The sequence below is a fragment of the Lathamus discolor genome, chromosome 18 (assembly GCF_037157495.1).
Source record: "Lathamus discolor isolate bLatDis1 chromosome 18, bLatDis1.hap1, whole genome shotgun sequence".
NCBI classification, from domain to species: domain Eukaryota; kingdom Metazoa; phylum Chordata; class Aves; order Psittaciformes; family Psittacidae; genus Lathamus; species Lathamus discolor.
Genome location: NC_088901.1, coordinates 124687 through 144040, shown reverse-complemented (window position 1 = coordinate 144040; position 19354 = coordinate 124687). Strand labels below are relative to the sequence as shown.

Genomic DNA, 19354 nt, shown 5'->3' with positions numbered 1-19354 from the left:
TGTCTGGAGGTTGAGGCAGGTGCCTGGGTGCAACAAAGGGAAAAACATCAGCTCTCACTTTCTATTCCTCCTGAAAGGGCTGCTCCCTACATTTTCCACTGCAGTTGACCCCACCACCCTTAAGGACAAGGCAGTGGGTGTCTCAAAATACCCTGTGCCCAATGGGGATAGTGGCATTCCCATGCCACTGTGGCATGGTATTGTCCACAGGGCAGGGCTGACAGAACCAGGGCTCAGCACTGCCTGCAGCTCCACAGTCCCCAAGGGGTTTTAGGAGGGTTCTTGATCCCTGCCAAGTCTGGATGCACCCATGGGTTCCTCTGAGGCTCCCATCCAGGCTCACTGCTGAGCACTCTATGGGGTGCTGCCACTTTCAGCAGAGGAAGAACCGCTGGGAGCTGATGTTCATGCAGGTGACCCCGATGTGCTTCAGTGGCATGGAGAGCAGGAAGGCGGCCTTGGGTGGGATGTTGCAGAGCAGATCCGAGTCTTCTTCACAGGCCTCAAGGCCAAAGGTAGCATTGTCTGGCATCTCCTTGTGCTGGTGGCAGGCCTGCTCCACCTTCAGCTGGTGCACCTGTGCCCGCAGGCACGTCAACTGCTGTGCCAGGTGCTGGTCCATTGCCTGCATCTCCTGCTGCACGGGCAGATGGGCATCAGGGCTGGAGTGGGACCACTATCCGCTCAGGCAGCAGGGCTGGTGCTTGGCCAGGGCACAAGCCCATTGGGGACCACATGCAGAAGTGGCCCTGGGGTTAGCACTGAACCCTGGGGTCAGCACAGGGTCTGTGCTGCAATCACAGCTCGTGGTCAGCTCATCCTTGTACACACATGGCTGTTGCCACCCAATGGAAACCACCACTGCTGTGCCACCACACCAGTGAAGTCCACTGCACCGGCAGAGCAGGCAGGAGGGGTGTGACCAGTGCAGGCCAGGACAGAGCCATGACCCCTGGAGTTGTGCTGGGGACATGAGCAGAGCTATGCGTGCGCTGCAAAAACCCACGTACACCAGCGGCGCTGGGCAAAGGAGCAAAGCATTGTGTTGCAACTGTAAGTGCCTTGGCCACAGCACATCCCGTTGCTGCTGCATGAGGTTGGGCTGCAGGCACTCTGTGCCCCTGGCCCCATCCCTGCCTTGGGGTCAGTCCCTTTGCCACCCCAGTCCCCCCAGCAGCAACTCACCAGCTCCACCCTGAGCCATTCCAGAACTGCCTCCATGGCGGCAAACCCACAGATGCCATCATGCTGGTCTTCGGGGCACTTCTCTGCCCTGTCACTCAGTTTCCCCATCTGCAGTGACAGCATTGCTGGGGGAGCAAATGTCACCCTCTCTGCAGTGAGGAAGTTCCATATGCTGTAGGTGACAACGTAAACATGAAGAGGGGGGTGAAGTTAGAGGGCCCCATGTGACACAGGGGGAGCAGAGCTTTTCCAGCCCGGGGCTGTGCTGCTGCAGAATTTCCACTTTCCCCCTCCAGCCCCGTGGCAGCAGCTGGTGGCACGTCCCATGGAGTTCTCAGGGCTGATCAAGACGGTGACGGGGGAGGATGCGTTGCTGTCATGTGCGGGGCTGCCGGTGGTGAAGGGCACCCTATGCATCACCAGCCACCACCACCTCCTCTCCTCCTGTCCCAGGGGGTATGGCCAGCCCAGCGCTGGGGAGCTCTGGCTGCTCATCCGCAATGTGGATGCCGTGGAGCAGAGGTGGGTCTCCTCCATCGCTGGCACCATGGTCTCTCTTAGCAGTGTCACAGTGTCACCCCTGCCTTAGCTGGAGGACATTCCCTACTGCTCTCCCAGTGCCCAAGGCTAGCCATTGCACTGCCCACCAAGCCTTATCCCTCCTCTTCCCCACGGCCCATGCTGGAAGATGCTTGTGGCACTCACTGGGCATTGACCTTCTCCTCCTTGCCTCAGAATGCAGAATTGAGGCTGGTACCAGCTCCCTCAGACTTACAGCTATGCAAGAGACAAGGTTTGCATAGGTATGCAAGGTATGCAAGGTTTTGGTTTTTAATACCCTCTTGGCTCTGCTAATGTAGTGCTCGGCTTTGTGTTAACCACCGTGGCACCCACCAGGCCCCGGCCAGGGCAGGGAGATGGTGGAAATCCCAGCTTCAGACCGGAGAGCCACCAGTGCTGGATGAGAGCCAGCCGACTGGCACCCACACAGCCCTCCTGCTCCATCCCTTGGAAAAGGGCAGCTCAGCCATTTTTTGTGTCTGTGTGTGCATGGACCTATAGCCAGCACTTACCTCCTGCCTCCCCCAGGTCCACTGGCTCCTCCAGCACCATCATGCTCCGGTGCAAAGACCTGAAGGTGTTTCAGCTGGAGATCCCAGGCCTGGAGGAGTGTCTCAATATCACCAGCTCCATCGAGGTGAGCTCCTCCTCACTGTGCCAGGGTGCAAAGGCTTGGCAGGAGAAAGCGGCCACCTGCAGCCTTTGATTTCAGTCTGCCATTAATGTGGGTAAACACTTAGTCCCACACAGCCCTGGCATGGGTGCCCATGGGGTTGGTGGTGCCACAGATGTGGCCAGGAGAGGGGACCAGGTTTGGGGTTTGCAGAGCCCTGGGGACATAGCAGGGATGTCCTCACCCCCTGTCGATGACCTGCTTTACCTTTGCTCTCACTCTAGGCGCTCTCCTCGGTGGACTCCATGACGATGATGTACCCATTCTTCTACAGACCCCTGAGCCTGATGCTCGAGGAAGGCTGGCACCTTTTCCCCTTCGAGCAGTACTTCCAGCAGATCACCTCACAGGTGAGCCTGCAAGCAGAGAACCAGCTGGGCTGGGGAGAGAAGCAACTCCCCCAACCCATGCTGGGCAACCCCACAATCCCATGTTCCACCCCTAGATGAGCTGGTGGCAGCTGAGCAATGTGAACTGGGACTTCACCACCTGCCCCACGTACCCTCCAGCAGTCATCGTGCTGGCAGCAGTGGGTGATGATGCCCTGCGGAAGGCTGCCCGGTTCTGGCAGGGAGGGCACTTCCCTGTCCTCAGCTATTAGCACCCCAAGAATGGCCCACCTCCCTGGCCAGCTCCTCTTCCCCTGTCCCACCACTGCCAGCAAAGGTGGCTGGAAGCCCCCAGCTTGGTTCGACCCCACAGGCAATGCTCCGCAGCAGCCAGCCACTGACAGTTCCCAACCAAAAGCACTGCTGCGAGGATGAGCTGCTTCTGGGGAGGGTACTGGACAACGGGAGCAGGGTTTTATCACTGACATGAGGTCAGCACTGACAGCAAAGCAAGCTCAGATGACTGGTGGTGACAGAGAGCCCAGATCCTCCTACCCGCAGTGGAGGCCGCTGCACCAGCCCCTGGAGAGGTGAGGGGCTATGCTGAGGCCTGATGCTGTCGTGACACGCCAATGACATTTGGACTCCAGTGCCCCTCTGCAAAAGCCTTACCAAGCCCCTAACACTACTTTCTTCCCCTTGCAGAGGCCCCCTGCTGCAGGAAAGCTTTATTAAGCTGGTGGAAGCCTGCAACACTACCTTGACCAGCGTGGACCAGTGGCTGAGTCTCCTGGAGAGCTGCCGCTGCCTGAGCCACATCAAGGCAGCCCTGAGCATGGCCTGCCTGGCAGCACAGTGCATGGACAGGTAATGGGGGGCTGTGGTCCCCACTTTCACCCTCCCAAAGCTCTCAGTGTTGCACAAACTTTAGGCATTGGCAGAAAGAAGCCAGTGTGCTGGTGCACGGCGTGGAAGGAACAGACAAAACACTGCTGGTCACGACGTTAGCCCAGGTGATCTTGGATCCGTCCTGCCACATGCTCACAGGCTTCCAGGGGCTGCTGGAGCAGGAGTGGATCCAAGTGAGAGTGGCAGTCCTCGGGGGATAAGGATCTCAGCACCCTCAGACTTTCTTTCACCCCATTGTTCCCTGTTGGGGTCCCACAGGCCAGGCATCCCCTCCATCTCTGATGTGCCCGCTCTGCCTCCTCCCATGCCTGGCTGAAGCAGGAGGCACCACTTTTCCTCCTCTTCCTTGACTGTGTGTGGCAGCTGAGCCACCAGTTCCCCTTCTCCCTGGAGTTCAGGGAGTGCCTCCTCCTCACCCTGTTTGACAATGCCTCTGCCTACGGCATCTTCCTGTGCAACAACGAGGAGAGACAAGTAGGGAGGACAGCATTATCCCTCGGGAGCAATGCCACAGTCACCCTTAAGGCAAAGCAAAGCTGTCACAGCCAGAGCTGGGGTTACACGAGGACCCACAACCCCTTGCAGAGGTTGAAGAGCATCCTGACTCTCCCATAGGTGCCTGTGTAAAGTGAAGGAGAGTACACACTCTCTCTGGGCCTGGCTGAACCGGCCTGGAGAGAAGAGGAAGTACCTGAACCCTCTCTACTCACCCAATGCCCTGGTCATCTGGCCCTCTGTGGAGCTGCAGAGCATCCACCTCTGGCAGGGTGAGATGGGTCCAGCTCTGAGCTGGGCTGCATGAGGGAAAGCTGCTCTGCTTTTCATAGAATCCCAGCTTGGTTTGGGTTGAAAGGGACCTCAAAGCTCATCCAGTTCCAACCCCTGCCACGGGCATGGACCCCTTCCACTGGAGCAGCTTGCTCCAAGCCCCTTTGTCCAACCTGGCCTTGAGCACTGCCAGGGATGGGGCAGCCACAGCTTCTCTGGGCACCCTGTGCCAGCGCCTCAGCACCCTCCCAGGGAAGGGCTTCTGCCTAAGAGCTCATCTCAGTCTCCCCTCGGGCAGGTTCAAGCCATTCCCCTTGGCCTGTCCCTACAGGCCCTTGTCCAAAGCCCCTCTCCAGGTTTCCTGCAGCCCCTTTAGGCACTGGGAGCTGTTCCAAGGTCTCCCCGGAGCCTTCACAGCTGGAATAACCACAGCCCCTTCCTCCCAGGTTTATTCTTCCGATGGATTCATCCATCCCAGCGCCTGGACGAGGCCTGGAGGGAGATCCAGCTGTTAGCAGAGTGTCACAACCCACCCTGGGAAGGAGAGCACAGGGAATAGACTGAGTCAGGCCCTCTCTGACCCTACTGCCTGGACAGAGAATGAAAGGAACAGTAGCAGGAACAATTCAGTCCCTGTAGGTGGCTGGGCCAAGGTGAGCCAAACCCGTAACACTCTCTCCACAAAGGGCTGCAGCTTGAGCGCTGCATCAGTCACTCCAAGCTGGGAGCCAGCCCAGGAAATCTGCCCTTGAACCCAGTTTTGAGGAAGGAAAGATACAAAGCACCCTCCAGACAGACACCGGGCAAGAGGGCTGGAAGGATGAGGATCCACAACACAAGCATGCTAGTGCAGGAAATAACTGTTCCCTAAGGAAAGTTTGGCTCAGGGTCAATGCAGCAAATGAACAAATCACCAGAACTGGGCACGTGTCGCCTCTGGAACACAACACCCGGCTGCAGCACTTCCAGCCTGTTCGCACATCAGGGCTGGACATGACCCTTGGCTCTGGATCCTCCCTGGGAAGAGTCCCTGGCTGCCCAGGGGTGGAGAGCCCAGCACACAACAGCTCAGGTTAATTGCATCACAGACTGGAAAAAAAGCTCAAACCCCACAGAGGTGATTTTGCTTGTGTTTATAGAAGATTTCTGTTTATTTCCTAATGATGTTTTTCTTCCTCTCCTGATACATAACTATGCCCAGTGTCCCCAGGGAGCTGACCTCCCCTCCTTCCCTGTCAAAGCCAGTCCTGCCCTTCCAAGCTGGTTGGGTTTCCAGTTCTCCACACTGAGTTGCTACTGTGTCCTCTGGTGAGACCTTGCAACAGTTCAGTGCAGTAGCTGATGGACTGAGCACTGGGCTGGAGGGAAGAGCAGTGGAGAGGAGAATCCTCCTTCAAGCTTCAAATTCAAACTCAAAGTACTGGGGATCGAAGTAATGGATGCGAACGTAGCCATCCTCACCCCCGCTGCTGTAACTGTACAGGAGGAGACAAGATAAAAGTCACTGATGCTGTCAGAGAGCGCTGCCTCTAGGTCTAAACCAAACTGTGGTGAAACCTGTTCTCACAACCCCCCCTGAAATGAACAAAGGAGTCACAAGACAAAAAAATAAGATCAGTGACAGAGCAAAAACGTGTGATAAGGAGTAAGTGACCCCTTGGCCAGCCTGGGGGAGGCAGCAGGGCTGAAATGGGAACACCAAGGAAGGTGCTTGCTCTGTTCCCACCAGAGCTGCTGTGAGGCCAACTGTGCCCTAACCACATCATGTGTTTGGCTTCACTGCAGCATGCTGCACGACCCACAGAGACACTCACCTCTTCCCATCGGGGTGAAACGCAACGCTGTTTATGGGACCGAAGTGACCCTTCACTCTGCCAAACTCTTCTTCAAAAGCCAAGTGAAAGAACCTGGAAGAAGGAAGATGATTTGAATTATATTACCTATTAGCAGAAGTTGGGAGCCTGGTTAGGGTTTCCTCAAAAAAGCTCTGCAAGTTTAATGACTTCTCTGACACTGGCAGCAGTCAGACGCCTTGGGAGCAGCACGCCTGGGCTGTCAGTGCTCCAGGTGAGGACTTGACCCTGCCAGAGGAAAAGGACCAACCTCGCCTCAAATTTGCCAATCCTGGTGGAGGTTGTGGTCACATCCATGGCCTCCTGCCCACCACCAAGCACCACCTGCAAAGGAGAGAAGCCACAACACTTCAGAGGCGCTTACACCATGCACTCTGAGGCAGGAGGAGGACGGAGCCAAACCCTGGGGAAGCCTTCACTAACCCACAAACTCACAAGTGGGCCTGACCCCAACCCCAGAGAAGTTCCCACCTCCCAGACATGCTTGTCTGAGGAGCAGAGGCTTCACTCCCTGCACCAAATCACAGCAAAGTTCCCCAGACCCATTCCACAGTTGTGTTTTTTATCTGGCCTAGTGACACTCTGTCTTCCAGTTACCCAGGACGATGTGGCAGTCACAGTAAGCCCATTACAGTGAGTGAGCTCATTCTTACGTGGTCAAAAATAGGGGAAAGTGCAGCAGAGTTCACCGGTCGTTCTGTCCGGAATGTCTTCAGATGCTCAAGTGACGTGCAATCAAAGAGCTAGGAACAAAAAGGAGTTATTCTTCAAGAGAGCTGGCAGCCTGCAGGTCTTGCATGCTGATCTCAAGAATCCACCCCATTTCTGAAAGGAGGCCTCACCTTGGCTGTGTTGTCCTTGGAGGCAGTGATGAACATGGTCATGTCCCTGGAGGTCTGAATATCATTGATTTGCTTGGTGTGCTCCTTGATGTTTGAAAGCTGCTCTCCTGACTAAAGGGTAGAGGAGGCAGTTTTAGCAAGGAAAGTGAGCACACATGCAACTTCCCTGTTAAAAACTGGTTAGGAGATGTTGCCAACAATGGGTCAGATGTTGGTGCATCAGCCTTGGTCAAGGGAGCCTCATATTTGGAACTACATGATATGTAAGGTCCTTTCCAACCCAAACCATTCTATGAATCTATTTTAAGTATCCTTCCATACAGCTGCTGCATTGAGCTAAAAAGCCCGTATTCTGTCTCATGATAACCACAGGAACACTGACATCTCCAGGGAGGGAGGATGCTGTTCCTTATCAGACTGACCTTGGCACTGAACTGGTTAAGCTCGCCGCTCTCATGTCCTGCGATGATGAACTCTCCCAGAGGGCCCCACACAGCACTAGTGATTTTAGAGTCACTGCAGGGGATTTTCATGTAAGGCTCATTGTTCTCTGCAGGAAGGAAGGAGACAGACAGAGAGACACAATGGCACCGGCTCCAGCAATCAACTTCCCTCTATTCCCTTATCCAGGCACTGGCCTGGATTCCTCACCAATCTGGCTGGGGTCCCGGAGATCAAAGAAGCTCACAAAACACTGATATCCCATCTGCTTGTCTGTGGAAAACATGATGATGTTTCCTCCAAAGTCAAAGCCACATGTCCTCACTGCAGAGCTGGTCTTCACCAGGGCGAGCTGCTTTCCTGCACACAGAGCAGAAGCTGTCACTTCACCAGGTATTTTATTGCAAAGCTAATGGAATGGATCAGCTCATGTCCTGCTGCCACCACATCTTCCCAGCTTAGCAGAATTCACCGCAGGACAGAGCTGTGCCTCAAATGCAGCTCCCATGGAAATGGGAGAGTCTCTTACCTGTTTCGCAGTCCCAGAGCCGACAGCTGTTATCTGCAGAGCCAGTGAGCACATGTCGTGTGTCCCCTGAGTCACCAGTTAGGGAGTATCAGCGTGTTCTCAGCCAGTTCCAACCCCTGCCACGGGCAGGGACCCCTTCCACTGAAGCAGCTTCCTCCAAGCCCCTGTGTCCAACCTGGCCTTGAGCACTGCCAGGGATGGGGCAGCCACAGCTTCTCTGGGCACCCTGTGCCAGAGCCTCAGCACCCTCACAGGGAAGAGCTTCTGCCTAAGAGCTCATCTCAGTCTCCCCTCAGGCAGGTTCAAGCCATTCCTCTTGGCCTGTCCCTACAGGCCCTTGTCCAAAACCCCTCTCCAGGTTTTCTGCAGCCCCTTCAGGCACTGGAGCTGCTCTTAGGTCTCCCCTTCAGGAGCCTTCTCTTCTCCAGGTTGACCCAGCCCAGCTCTCTCAGCCTGGCTCCAGAGCAGAGCTGCTCCAGCCCTCTGAAACTGCAAATCTCTTTTTCAAATGCTAAAGAAAGAGGCTCCAGCTCTTGCATTAACCTTTGCAGGTTTCATCATACACGCTATTCCACACAACCCTGAAAAAACAAAATACCCAAAAGATGAAGTAAGGGACACAGCAGAAGAGTTAAACATAGAGCATCGCCCTCCTCTAAGAGTAAACAGCACAGCAGTTTGGAGGAATTGCCTGAACTGAATCATCATAAAGAAAAATACGGGACAACCTGGTTGTCGTGATCAAAGGATACAGTCTGCATCCACACACCAGACAGCTCCTGTGTGCCCATTGTATGTGCCGAGCCGCTCTCCATTCACCGAATACCACACGTTCACGATCTGGGGGAAGAAAACAACACGGCACCGTCCTAACAAACGGGTTAAATGCCGGGACCGACGAGCGGCAGGTCAGTCACTGCCGAGGGGCCGGTTTCCACCCGCGGGACGGCAGGCAGCCCCGCCACACTCACGGGGTCCTTGGCCACGGTGAAGAGCAGGTCTCCCTCGCGGTTGTACTTGATCTGCGTGATGGAGCGTTCATGGCCCTGCAGCAGGATCGGCTTCTGTGGAGCGGGGCGGGGGGGGGAGGCGCCATCAACCTTTCGGCGACGGCGACGGCGGCCGCAGCCTCCGCGCCCGCAGGCGCCACCCGAACCCCGCCCGAGCACCGAGACCCGGCCCGACCGCCGCCTCCCGGCCCCCGTCCCTCTCTCACCATGGCGGCTCCGCGAGGGCGGCTCAGGTCACTTCCGGCTCAGAGGCTACGAGGAGCGGAAATGCGTAGCCGTTACCATGGCTTCCCTGGGTGAGCTCATAACGGGGCCGAAGCCTGCCCTTCCTTTCCTTTCCTTTCCTTTCCTTTCCTTTCCTTTCCTTTCCTTTCCTTTCCTTTCCTTTCCTTTCCTTTCCTTTCCTTTCCTTTCCTTTCCTTTCCTTTCCTTTCCTTTCCTTTCCTTTCCTTTCCTTTCCTTTCCTTTCCTTCAATTTTGCCTTAGAAAGTACTGGGAAAGAGGGAATTCACTGGAAAGACTGCTTCAAAGGCTGCCACAAGTGCTGGAGATCGTTGGAAGGAGTAAACGACCCTCAGAGACCAGGACCATGTTTTTGTACGCCTGTGGGGAAACTTTCTAGAAGAATGATGTAAGTAGCCTCATGAATATGAGGTGATCCTGCCCCTCTGCTCTGCTCTTGTGAGACCTCACCTGGAGCATTGTGTGCAGTTCTGGTGTCCTCAACATAAAAAGGACATGGAACTGTTGGAACAAGTCCAGAGGAGGCCACGAGGATGATCAGGGACTGGAGCACCTCCCGTATGAAGACAGGCTGAGGAAGTTGGGGCTGTTCAGCCTGGAGAAGAGAAGGCTGCGTGGGGACCTCAGAGCAGCTTCCAGTACCTGAAGGGGGCCTATAGGGATGCTGGGGAGGGACTCTTCGTCAGGGACTGCAGTGACAGGACAAGGGGTAAGGGGTTAAAACTTAAACAGGGGAAGTTTAGATTGGATCTAAGGAAGAAGTTCTTTACTGTTGGGGTGGTGAGGCACTGGAATGGGTTGCCCAGGGAGGTTGTGAGTGCTCCATCCCTGGCAGTGTTCAAGGCCAGGTTGGATGAAGCCTTGTGTGGTATGGTTTAGGGTGAGGTGTCCCTGCCCATGGCAGGGGGGTTGGAACTGGATGATCTTGAGGTTCTATCCAACCGTAACTATTCTATGATTCTATAATATGGATGTCTGTACGTAATGAATATGTATGCTTAGTGACTATAGAAGGACGGCTTGTTTAGCAATTCGGAGACACAGGTTAGGAGGAGCTGTCCCCTGTGTCTGCCGGAACTGCAATAAAGAATACCTGATTGAAACTTAAAACTTTTGTTGTCGAGTTTATTCCTGGAGTTTTCTCTGAACCACCATAGACCCCCGTATCTCCCCTAATCCCCCCATAGATGCCGACAGACCCCATTATGGGTCTCCAGACCCTCAAATCCCCCCATATCCCCCTGTAAGCACCACATATTCCCCCGTAAGCACCCCATATCCCCCCCATAGACCTCATAGAATCCCATTTAGGGACTCCAGACATCTATATCCCCACACAGACACACTATCCCCCCATAAACACCCTGTCTCCCCCCATATCCCCCCATAGAATGCCTTGTAGGCACTCCAGACCCCCATATCCTCCCATATTCCCTCATAGACCCCCATAATGGGACTCGAGACCCCAAAATTCCCCTCATATTCCCCCACAGACCCCCATAATGGGACTTGAGACCCCAAAATTCCCCTCATATTCCCCCACAGACCCCCATAATGGGACTTGAGACCCCAAAATTCCCCTTATATTCCCCCACAGACCCCCATAATGGGACTCCAGACCCCCAAATTCCCCCCATATTCCCTCATAGAACCCCATGAAGGGTCTCCAGACCACTATAGGCACCCACGTAGGGACTCCAGATGCCCGTGTCCACCTTAATCCCCCCATAGACACACCATATCCCCCCAGAGAACCCCATAAAGGGTCTCTAAACCAGCACTGAACCCCATGTAGTGACTCCAGACTGCCATATGCCCCCTAATCCCCCCTCAGACCCCCATGCAGGGACTCCAGACCCCCAAATCCCCCCCATCGACACCCATAATGTGACTTCAGACCCCCATATCCTCCCATATTCCCCCATGGAAGCCCATGAGGTGTCTCCATAACACTATATACCCCCATGTAGGGTCTCCAGACCCCCAAATCCCACCATAGATCCCCAAAATTGTACTCCAAACCTCCAAATGCCCATATAGACCCACATGTAGGGACTCCAGAAACCCACATTCTCCCTAATCCCCCCATAGACCCCCATAATGGGACTCCAGACCCCCAAATTCCCCCACAGATTCCCATGTAGGGCAATGGGGGGGCCTTAGGGGAGAGCAGGAGGTAAGTGCCGAGCCGAGCCGTGCCGAGCCGTGCCGTGCCGTGCCGAGTCATGCCGAGTTGTGCCCAGTTATGGAGGGTAATGGGAGGAAATGGAGGGTGATAGGCGGGCAATTTTAGGTGTCGGCTCCTAAGGGACCCCCTCGGAGCCACTCGGGTCCCTTCGGGGGAAGCGCCCCCTTCGGGTGGCTTCGGCTCCGATCGGCTCCATTCCGGCGGCTCCGCCCCAAGACGAACCGGGGCACCAAGGCGGTCTGGGGCAGGCCGGGAGCGAGAGGGGGAGGACATAGGGGGGCCTCAGCCTCAGCCAATGGGCGCCGTGGGGGGGCAGAGCGGGAACGGGGCGGGACTGAGAGTGACTGACAGGCGCCTCAGCCAATGGGCGCCGTGGGGGGGCAGAGCGGAAACGGGGCGGGACTGAGAGTGACTGACAGGCGCCTCAGCCAATGGGCGCCGTGGGGCGGCAGAGCGGAAACGGGGCGGGACTGCGAGTGACTGACAGGCGCCTCAGCCAATGGGCGCCGTGGGGGGGCAGAGCGGAAACGGGGCGGGTCTGAGAGTGACTGACAGGCGCCTCAGCCAATGGGCGCCGTGGGGGGGCAGAGCGGAAACGGGGCGGGAATGCGAGTGACTGACAGGCGCCTCAGCCAATGCGCGCCGTGGGGGGGCAGAGCGGAAACGGGGCGGGACTGAGAGTGACTGACAGGCGCCTCAGCCAATGGGCGCCGTGGGGGGGCAGAGCGGAAACGGGGCGGGACTGAGAGTGATTGACAAGCGGCTGAGCCAATGGGCGCCGTGGGGGGGCAGAGCGGAAACGGGGCGGGACTGCGAGTGACTGACAGGCGCCTCAGCCAATGGGCGCCGTGGGGGGGGCAGAGCAGAAACGGGGCGGGACTGAGAGCGACTGACAGGCGCCTCAGCCAATGGGCGTCGTGGGGGGGCAGAGCGGAAACGGGGCGGGACTGAGAGTGACTGACAGGCGCCTTAGCCAATGGGAGCCTGGAGGTGGTGATGCTTAACGGGTCCACTCACCTGCCCCCTCCCCCCCCCCCCCCAACACCTGCAGTACCGCGTTTTGGCCACATGATGGCTGCAGCGACCCGTGCCCAGTTTAGAAATAGACAAAAATGGCTTAAAACAGGTTAGAAATGGGGGAAAACGGGTTAGAAACAGAAAAAAAATGGCTTAAAATGGGTAAGAAATGGGAAATAATGTATTTGAATTGGCAAAAAATTGGTTAGAAATGAAGAAAAATGGTTTAGAAAGGGCCAAATGTCTTAAAAGAGGATAGAATCGGACACAAAAGGGTTACAAAGGGCTAAAAATGGCATAAATGATGTTAGAAGTGGCAAAAAATGGGTTAGAAATGGTCAAAATTGGCTTAAAACTGGTGACGAATGGGCAAAAATGCATTAGAAAAAGAAAAAAGTGGTTTAAATGGAGTCAGAAACGGGCCAAAAAGAGGCAGACGTTGAAAAAAATGGCATTAAACAGGTTAGAAGTGGCCAAAAATGGGTTAGAAACGGTGAAAACAGTTTAGAAATAGCAAATTAAAGCTTAAAACGGTTGAGAACTGGGCATAAAAGTGTTAAAAGCGTTAAAATGGGTCAGAATTTGGCAAAAATGGGTTGGAAATGGACAAAACCACTTCAGAAATAAAAAAAAAAAAAACCCAAAAAAACAACATTAAAATGGGCTAGAAATGGGAAAAATGCGTTAAAAAAAGCCAAAATGTCTTAAAATGGGTTAAAAATTACAAAAAAAGGCTCAAAATGGGTTAGAAATGGTCAGAAATCGGTTATAAGTGGCAAAAAATGGCATAAAATGGGTTAGAAGTGGCCAAATTTGGGTTAGAGATGGCCAAAAATGGTTTAGAAATGGGAAAAAAAAGTTTAAGATGGGTGAGAAATAGCCAAAAAATGGCTTAAACTGGTGAGAACAGGGCAAAAATGGGATAGAAATGGCCGTAAATGGCTCCTTCTTTTCCTCCCTCCTTCCCTCTCTCCTTGCTTCCCTCCTTCCTTTTTTCCTTCCCTCCCTCCCTCCCTCCTTCCTTCCTTCGGAATGAGAGTGATTACAAGAGCAGAGGTTCTGAGACAATCTAATGGAAGAGAAGGTAAGAATACAGTTGAATACGGGGAAGAGAATAGAAGGGAAGAGGACCTAAGAGATTACTAGAGAAGAGCATCCAGGGGAAAAGAATACCAGGGAACGTAAGAGATCTAACAGAATCTAAGATTACAGAGCTGAAGAGCACCTAAGAAGAGAATATAGGGGGAGAGAGTATCATTGAAGAGAAGAGAATCTAAGATTACAAGAGTAAAGAAGAGAATCTAAGAGAACAATATGTAAGCAAATATAGAGGAGAGACAGGAATAAGTGAAAACACTATACACTGTAAGACAATATAGGAGAAAATAAGAAAATGTAGGACTACAAAAAAAAGGGAAGAGAATATAAAAGAGGGAAGAGACTCTTAAGAGAGCAAAAGAGAAGGGAATAGAAGAGAAAGGAATATATGAGAAGAGACTATAAGAGAATCTAAGATAAGGGAAGAGAACATAAGAGGAGAGAATTTAAAAGAAAAGAGAAGGGAATAAAAGAGAAGAGAATATAAGGGAGAGGAAGAGACTAAGAGAATACAGGGCAAGAGAAGAGAGTAAAGAGAAGGGAATAGAAGAAAATGCGAAAGGATACAAGAGAAGGGAGAAGAAGAGAATAGAGATTAGAAAAGACTAGGAGAATGGATGGAAAGAGAATATAAAAGAATCTGAGAAAACAGAACCAGAAGGGAAGGGAAGAGACTATAAGAAAATGGAAGAGACTAAAAGAATAGAGGAGAACAGGAGAGAAAAGAGTACAAGAGACGGGAAGGGAAGACAGACGGGAAGGGAAGAGACTGTAAGAGAGTATTAGAGAAGACAAAAGCAATGTGCTCCTGGCTTGATAAGGTCTTTATTTTTTCAGGACAACTATCTGACTTCATTAAAAGCAGGAATCTTTAAATATAAATAGTCTTGTCAGTCGTGGAGCTCCAAACCTTTGCAGCAGTCATCCAGCTGTGAGAGGCAGCTGCACAAAGGGAATCCTTTCTCTAAGGCGAGCAGCTGAGCAGCGACCTGTTACAGCCACCCATCAATGTCTAGCTGCGCAGTGACACGAATGCCACCAACGGAGCAGATAAGCTCTGGCACCAGCCACCAAACAGGAGGGGACGCTGCTGCGTGCACGGAACGCAGAGGCAGAGCGCTTGCTGCGTGTGCACCGAGTAGCAAGTTTTCCATTCACATCCCCAGTGGCCTTACCTCTTCCTCCCGTGCCACTTTGCCGTGCTTCACTGCGGCACCCGAGGACCCTGTCCCTATACGGCTGGGTTCGTGAGCACACTGCGCGCCGGGCAGCCCGCATCACCTGCGGGGCTCTGTGATCACCAGGCTGCGGCAAAGGCAGCAGTAGAGAGGGGTCCCTTGGAAATGTGCTGTCTGCCTGCAGGCACCGCGCTGTTACGGCACCTCCTTGAAATCGGGGGCTAAATACACATCTCTGTCCCTGCGAGTGGTGCCCGGGGCTGCCGGGAAAGCGAATCTGTGGACTAGGCTGCGTGTGCTCTGGTCTGTGAGCCCCCCGTCAGCTGTGGTACAGCGGAAGTCCTGACACTGTAAAATGTTTGGCAGATAATACCCTTTAGGGAACTAGAAACCCGCACTGATGCTGCGTGCCTGGCAGGCTAGGAAAGGTAGATACATTTGGGGTTACGCACATGAAAGCTCTACACCCTGCTGCGGTTCAAGTGCCATTGTTCTTATAGGCAGATGGCAAAGCAGCCTCGGGCCTCCTGCTGGGCTCAGGGGTCCATCAGCTGCACCAGAGGAGCCTTGCTTTCAGGACGTGACACTCGCTATGCTGGTAAGTGACCAGTTCAAATAGGCTGAAATGCAAGCGAATTTGCCCAGAGCTGGGTGTTACTCCCACTGGTACCGGTACCTGTGGTAGCAAACATTTAATGAGAACCACATGCTGAGCAGACCTCAGTGTTTCAAACAAGCATGAGAACACACTTACGAACCCCAAGGACCCTGTGAAGACCATACACAAACCAGCTCTGAGAATCATCATGGCCGTGTGAGGTGGCAGGCTCAACCTTAGCGGGCGTCCCCGCGCAGGCAACGGTCGCCTGGGTGGGATGAGCTTCTGCCTCCCTCACCTAGCATGAGGCTTGGGCTTCCATACTCACAAGCAGGCACGCTCATTGCGACGCAGGGGGCCAGCCCACGTCGCAAGAAGTGCCCAACAATACCTGGGAAGGTCTGCAAGGGTCAGGACTTTTCCAGGCAGTTCTAAAGCACAACTTCCCGGGTAGGCACCAAAGCTGGACTTTTTGGGAAAAGCCAAAGCAGTACACCACAAGAGGGAGCCAAAGAGAACTAACACTACTTTCCTACCTTTGTGTGTTTCACCACCGACCATTACCTATTGTCCCCGACACAACACCCCACACTTAAGCCCCACAAATGGCACTTTTGCATCCTGTCTTTTAACTCTGAGGCACTACCTTCACTAGAGCTGACCATTTACCTCCAGGCACCCTCTACTGTGTCCTCAGGCATTCTGGCTCAAATACTACATTGGAATGCTACATCTCAAACCCCTTCCTGCCATTCTGACATTGTCCCCCACGCCCTCACCTCCTACAGGAGGCCCTCTACTTAGCGTGCGTAGTGCCGTGCGTCTCGAGGCGGCCTCACTGCTCGGAACTCCCACAGCAGATGACAGCCATGTTGCTTCCTCTTGCCAAGTTCCTCTTCTTCATCTGACAGAAACAAACAAACAAAGGGCAACACGTTGTGCTGGCCGTCATCTCCAGCATCCCAGCCATCCAGCCCAGCCTCTTCCTTACCAACCATCTGCCTCCTCTCAAGCTTCTCAACACCGTGCTCGCCTCTCACGAAGCGATTCCAGACTCTGACGCCGGGCCTCTCCTCTCCTCTGTGCCCTAGGAGGGCAACAGAACCCAATGACCGTGGTTCTTGCAAAAGTGACTGAATCCACAATCCTTCCGCTTACCTTCCTGACCCACCTCAAGCACTCATCCGACTCCAAACGTAGAGGGCGAGACCTGCAATACCCAACACAAATACTGAACCCCTTTACCACATTCTTCTCAACTCTAAGCTAACACACACACACACCCACCCCTTAACTCCTCACAGCCCTCCTCAGCTGGCACCTTCACCTCCCCCGGATTTCCTGCAGCACCTGAAACACAAAGGGAAACAGACAAACGCTGAGAGGATTCAAAGATGCACCCTTCCCTCAGCAAGTCCCTTCTCCCTCTCCAGTCACTCTGCTGCTCGTCCCGCTGGCCTTAGCACATCTTACCTTCTCTCCTTTGAGCCCGGGCTCTCCCTGCAGAACACAGCCTTAAGAACTGGTTTTGATTTCACAAAAACTACAAGACATGCCATCAGTTGCTACTTCACTCTGCTAAGCACAGCTCACCCAGTCCAAGTCAGCTTCGGGACACAGAGCACCGCTGCGCTCCTTGATCCGCACCTTCAAATTAAATATGCGCAGCAAATCAAAAGCCCGCCAGGAGAATCAACAGGAACTTGCTTCCGACACCACAAATTTACCTACCTGGTACCATCACTCTGCTCAACCCTCCCACACCAGCCTCTCACATACCACTACCCATCTCGTCATCTGCAAGAACAACCTGGCATTAGTCACCGCAACGCCAAGCAAAAGCTTAGCCTGCCTCTAAGCCTCAGGCCACACTCACACCGACACTTAGGTTGACATGCAGTCACACATTGGCATTGAGACACTCTCAGCAGGCCCTCACACCCTCCGGCTCACACACTAACTCCAGATATATACTATCACGCACACTCCCAAGCAGACTCTCTGCCCCCGACTCATTCATTACCAGCTTATTCCTAGAGCTCTTCTGTCCATTCACACATATCATCAGGAGTACACAGCTACACTGTGCTTATAAAAACCCACCACCTCCCTTCCAGAGCTCAAGAACTCCAGCTACAGAGAAAACCAGAGAACTCCCAACTACTTTATTAACATGGGAAACTGCAGAGATAGTCAAGGATACTTCTCATGGCTGCCTATCTTACCAACCCCAAGGACCCTGCCAAGACCACCAGCAAACCAGCTCCGACAATCATCATGGCCGTGTGAGGTGGCAGGCTCAACCTTAGCGGGCGTCCCCGCGCAGGCAACGGTCGCCTGGGTGGGATGAGCTTCTGCCTCCCTCACCTAGCATGAGGCTCGGGCTTCCATACTCACAAGCAGGCACGCTCTTTGTCACGCAGGGGGCCAGCCCACGTCGCAAGAAGTGCCCAACAATACCTGGGAAGGTCTGCAAGGGTCAGGACTTTTCCAGGCAGTTCTAAAGCACAACTTCCCGGGTAGGCACCAAAGCTGGACTTTTTGGGAAAAGCCAAAGCAGTACACCACAAGAGGGAGCCAAAGAGAACAAACACTACTTTCCTACCTTTGTGTGTTTCACCACGGACCATTACCTATTGTCCCCGACACAACACCCCACACTTAAGCCCCACAAATGGCACTTTTGCATCCTGTCTTTTAACTCTGAGGCACTACCTTCACTAGAGCTGACCATTTACCTCCAGGCACCCTCTACTGTGTCCTCAGACATTCTGGCTCAAATACTACATTGGAATGCTACATCTCAAACCCCTTTCTGCCATTCTGACATTGTACCCCACGCCCTCTCCTCCTACAGGAGGCCCTCTACTTAGTGTGCGTAGTGCCATGCGTCTCGAGGCGGCCTCACTGCTCGGAACTCCCACAGCAGATGACAGCCATGCTGCTCCCCTTGCCAAGCTGCTCTTCATCATCTGACAGAAACAAAAAAAGGGCAACACGTTGTGCTGGCCATCATCTCCAGCATCCCAGCCATCTATGCCAGCCTTTCCTGTAACTCTACTTCGCCTTTACATTATGCTCACCTACTCCCAATCTATTGCAGAATACAATGCTGGACTTCTCCTGCACTCTAGGACCTAGGAGTACAATAGAAAGAAATGACCATGGTGCTTGTAAAAAGTGACCAACCCCCACAACCATTATTGTTACCTCTCCGACTCACCTCAAATACTCATCTGACTGCAGAAGTAGAACGCAAGACCTGCAATAACCAACACTACTACTAAACCCTTTGCCATATTATTCTCAGCTCTTACTCACCACTCACGCAGACAACCTTCTGACAGCCCTCCTCAGCTGGCAGCTTCACCTCTCTTGATTTAAGTGTGGCACCTAAAAAAGAAATGGAAACAGGCACTCATGGAGAGAAAAACAGAAGCTTTGGCCGACCCTGAAATAAGTTGCTACCGGGGTGTTCCAAGCATGGCTCACCTTGACTGAGTCATCTGAATGTTATTTTCCAGCTCGAGTGTGAGGATGAGTTTGAGCCAGGGAGTCTTAGCCAGGTAGTCAGAACCAGGAATTCTGTGTTAGAATCAACGTGAGATTTGTGTGGATGCATGAGCCAGTCAGTGTCAGACTAAGCCTAAGTGAGTGTGAGGAGAAGTCAGCGCCAGACAATGTCTGTGCAGCTTAAACGTGAGTATGAGTCTGAGCCAGTCTGTGTGAGAAGGAGCCTGCACTGTCTGCCAGTCTTGAATATGAGTCTAAGCCAATGAAAGCCAGAAAATTAAAGCCGGGGAGCAGGCAATGAACCAGAACCAGACGAAACAAGACCCAGCTGTGGATCGTCAGGGTGCTCTTATCCCAGCTGGGGGTTTGCCCCACCCCTGACCCAGGTCACTGAGGGAAGGGCTGTGGGTGACACCCTC

At 53.6% G+C, this 19354-nt stretch overlaps 3 protein-coding genes and 2 long non-coding RNA genes across 10 annotated transcripts; 1 reads left to right on the top strand and 4 right to left on the bottom strand.

The window, feature by feature from the left end:
• Positions 1-373: 373 nt before the first annotated feature.
• FAM167B (family with sequence similarity 167 member B) lies at positions 374-1293 on the bottom strand. The gene is made up of 2 exons (XM_065697990.1): positions 1186-1293; positions 374-637 (listed from the first exon to the last, which is right to left on the bottom strand). Exons 1-2 carry the CDS (start codon positions 1291-1293, stop codon positions 374-376), a joined length of 372 nt encoding a protein of 123 aa, XP_065554062.1.
• A 217-nt stretch (positions 1294-1510) lies between these two features.
• On the top strand, positions 1511-4984 carry LOC136023497 (myotubularin-related protein 9-like). Its single transcript, XM_065697989.1, is given in 12 exon segments — positions 1511-1707; positions 2275-2383; positions 2644-2769; positions 2865-3034; positions 3118-3212; positions 3215-3338; positions 3454-3615; positions 3680-3830; positions 3916-4131; positions 4243-4252; positions 4287-4424; positions 4872-4984. Coding segments are annotated over 12 exon segments (1611 nt in total).
• Positions 4985-5543: 559 nt separating this feature from the next.
• On the bottom strand, positions 5544-9398 carry EIF3I (eukaryotic translation initiation factor 3 subunit I). The gene is made up of 11 exons (XM_065697839.1): positions 9307-9398; positions 9062-9154; positions 8843-8930; positions 8091-8156; positions 7772-7921; positions 7543-7670; positions 7121-7231; positions 6932-7021; positions 6529-6602; positions 6240-6332; positions 5544-5900 (listed from the first exon to the last, which is right to left on the bottom strand). The coding sequence occupies exons 1-11, from the start codon at positions 9307-9309 to the stop codon at positions 5819-5821; spliced, it is 978 nt and encodes a 325-aa protein (XP_065553911.1). The 5' UTR covers positions 9310-9398; the 3' UTR covers positions 5544-5818.
• A 4959-nt stretch (positions 9399-14357) lies between these two features.
• Positions 14358-16774, bottom strand: LOC136023430 (uncharacterized). 4 transcript variants are annotated; one of them, XR_010616586.1, is made up of 6 exons: positions 16710-16754; positions 16581-16632; positions 16414-16509; positions 16202-16326; positions 14822-15500; positions 14358-14635 (listed from the first exon to the last, which is right to left on the bottom strand). It is a non-coding gene; the product is annotated as an uncharacterized LOC136023430 (long non-coding RNA). The 4 variants fall into 4 exon arrangements; XR_010616585.1 differs by lacking the exon at positions 14358-14635 and having other exon boundaries at positions 14644-15500; positions 16710-16774; XR_010616587.1 differs by lacking the exon at positions 14358-14635 and having other exon boundaries at positions 14644-15500; positions 16418-16509; positions 16710-16774.
• Positions 16775-16781: 7 nt separating this feature from the next.
• Positions 16782-19354, bottom strand: LOC136023431 (uncharacterized). Of its 3 annotated transcripts, none has more exons than XR_010616591.1 (5): positions 18915-19354; positions 18506-18815; positions 17820-18394; positions 17154-17219; positions 16782-17069 (listed from the first exon to the last, which is right to left on the bottom strand). It is a non-coding gene; the product is annotated as an uncharacterized LOC136023431 (long non-coding RNA). The 3 variants fall into 3 exon arrangements; XR_010616590.1 differs by having other exon boundaries at positions 16782-17219; positions 18506-18559; positions 18646-18815; XR_010616589.1 differs by having other exon boundaries at positions 16782-17219.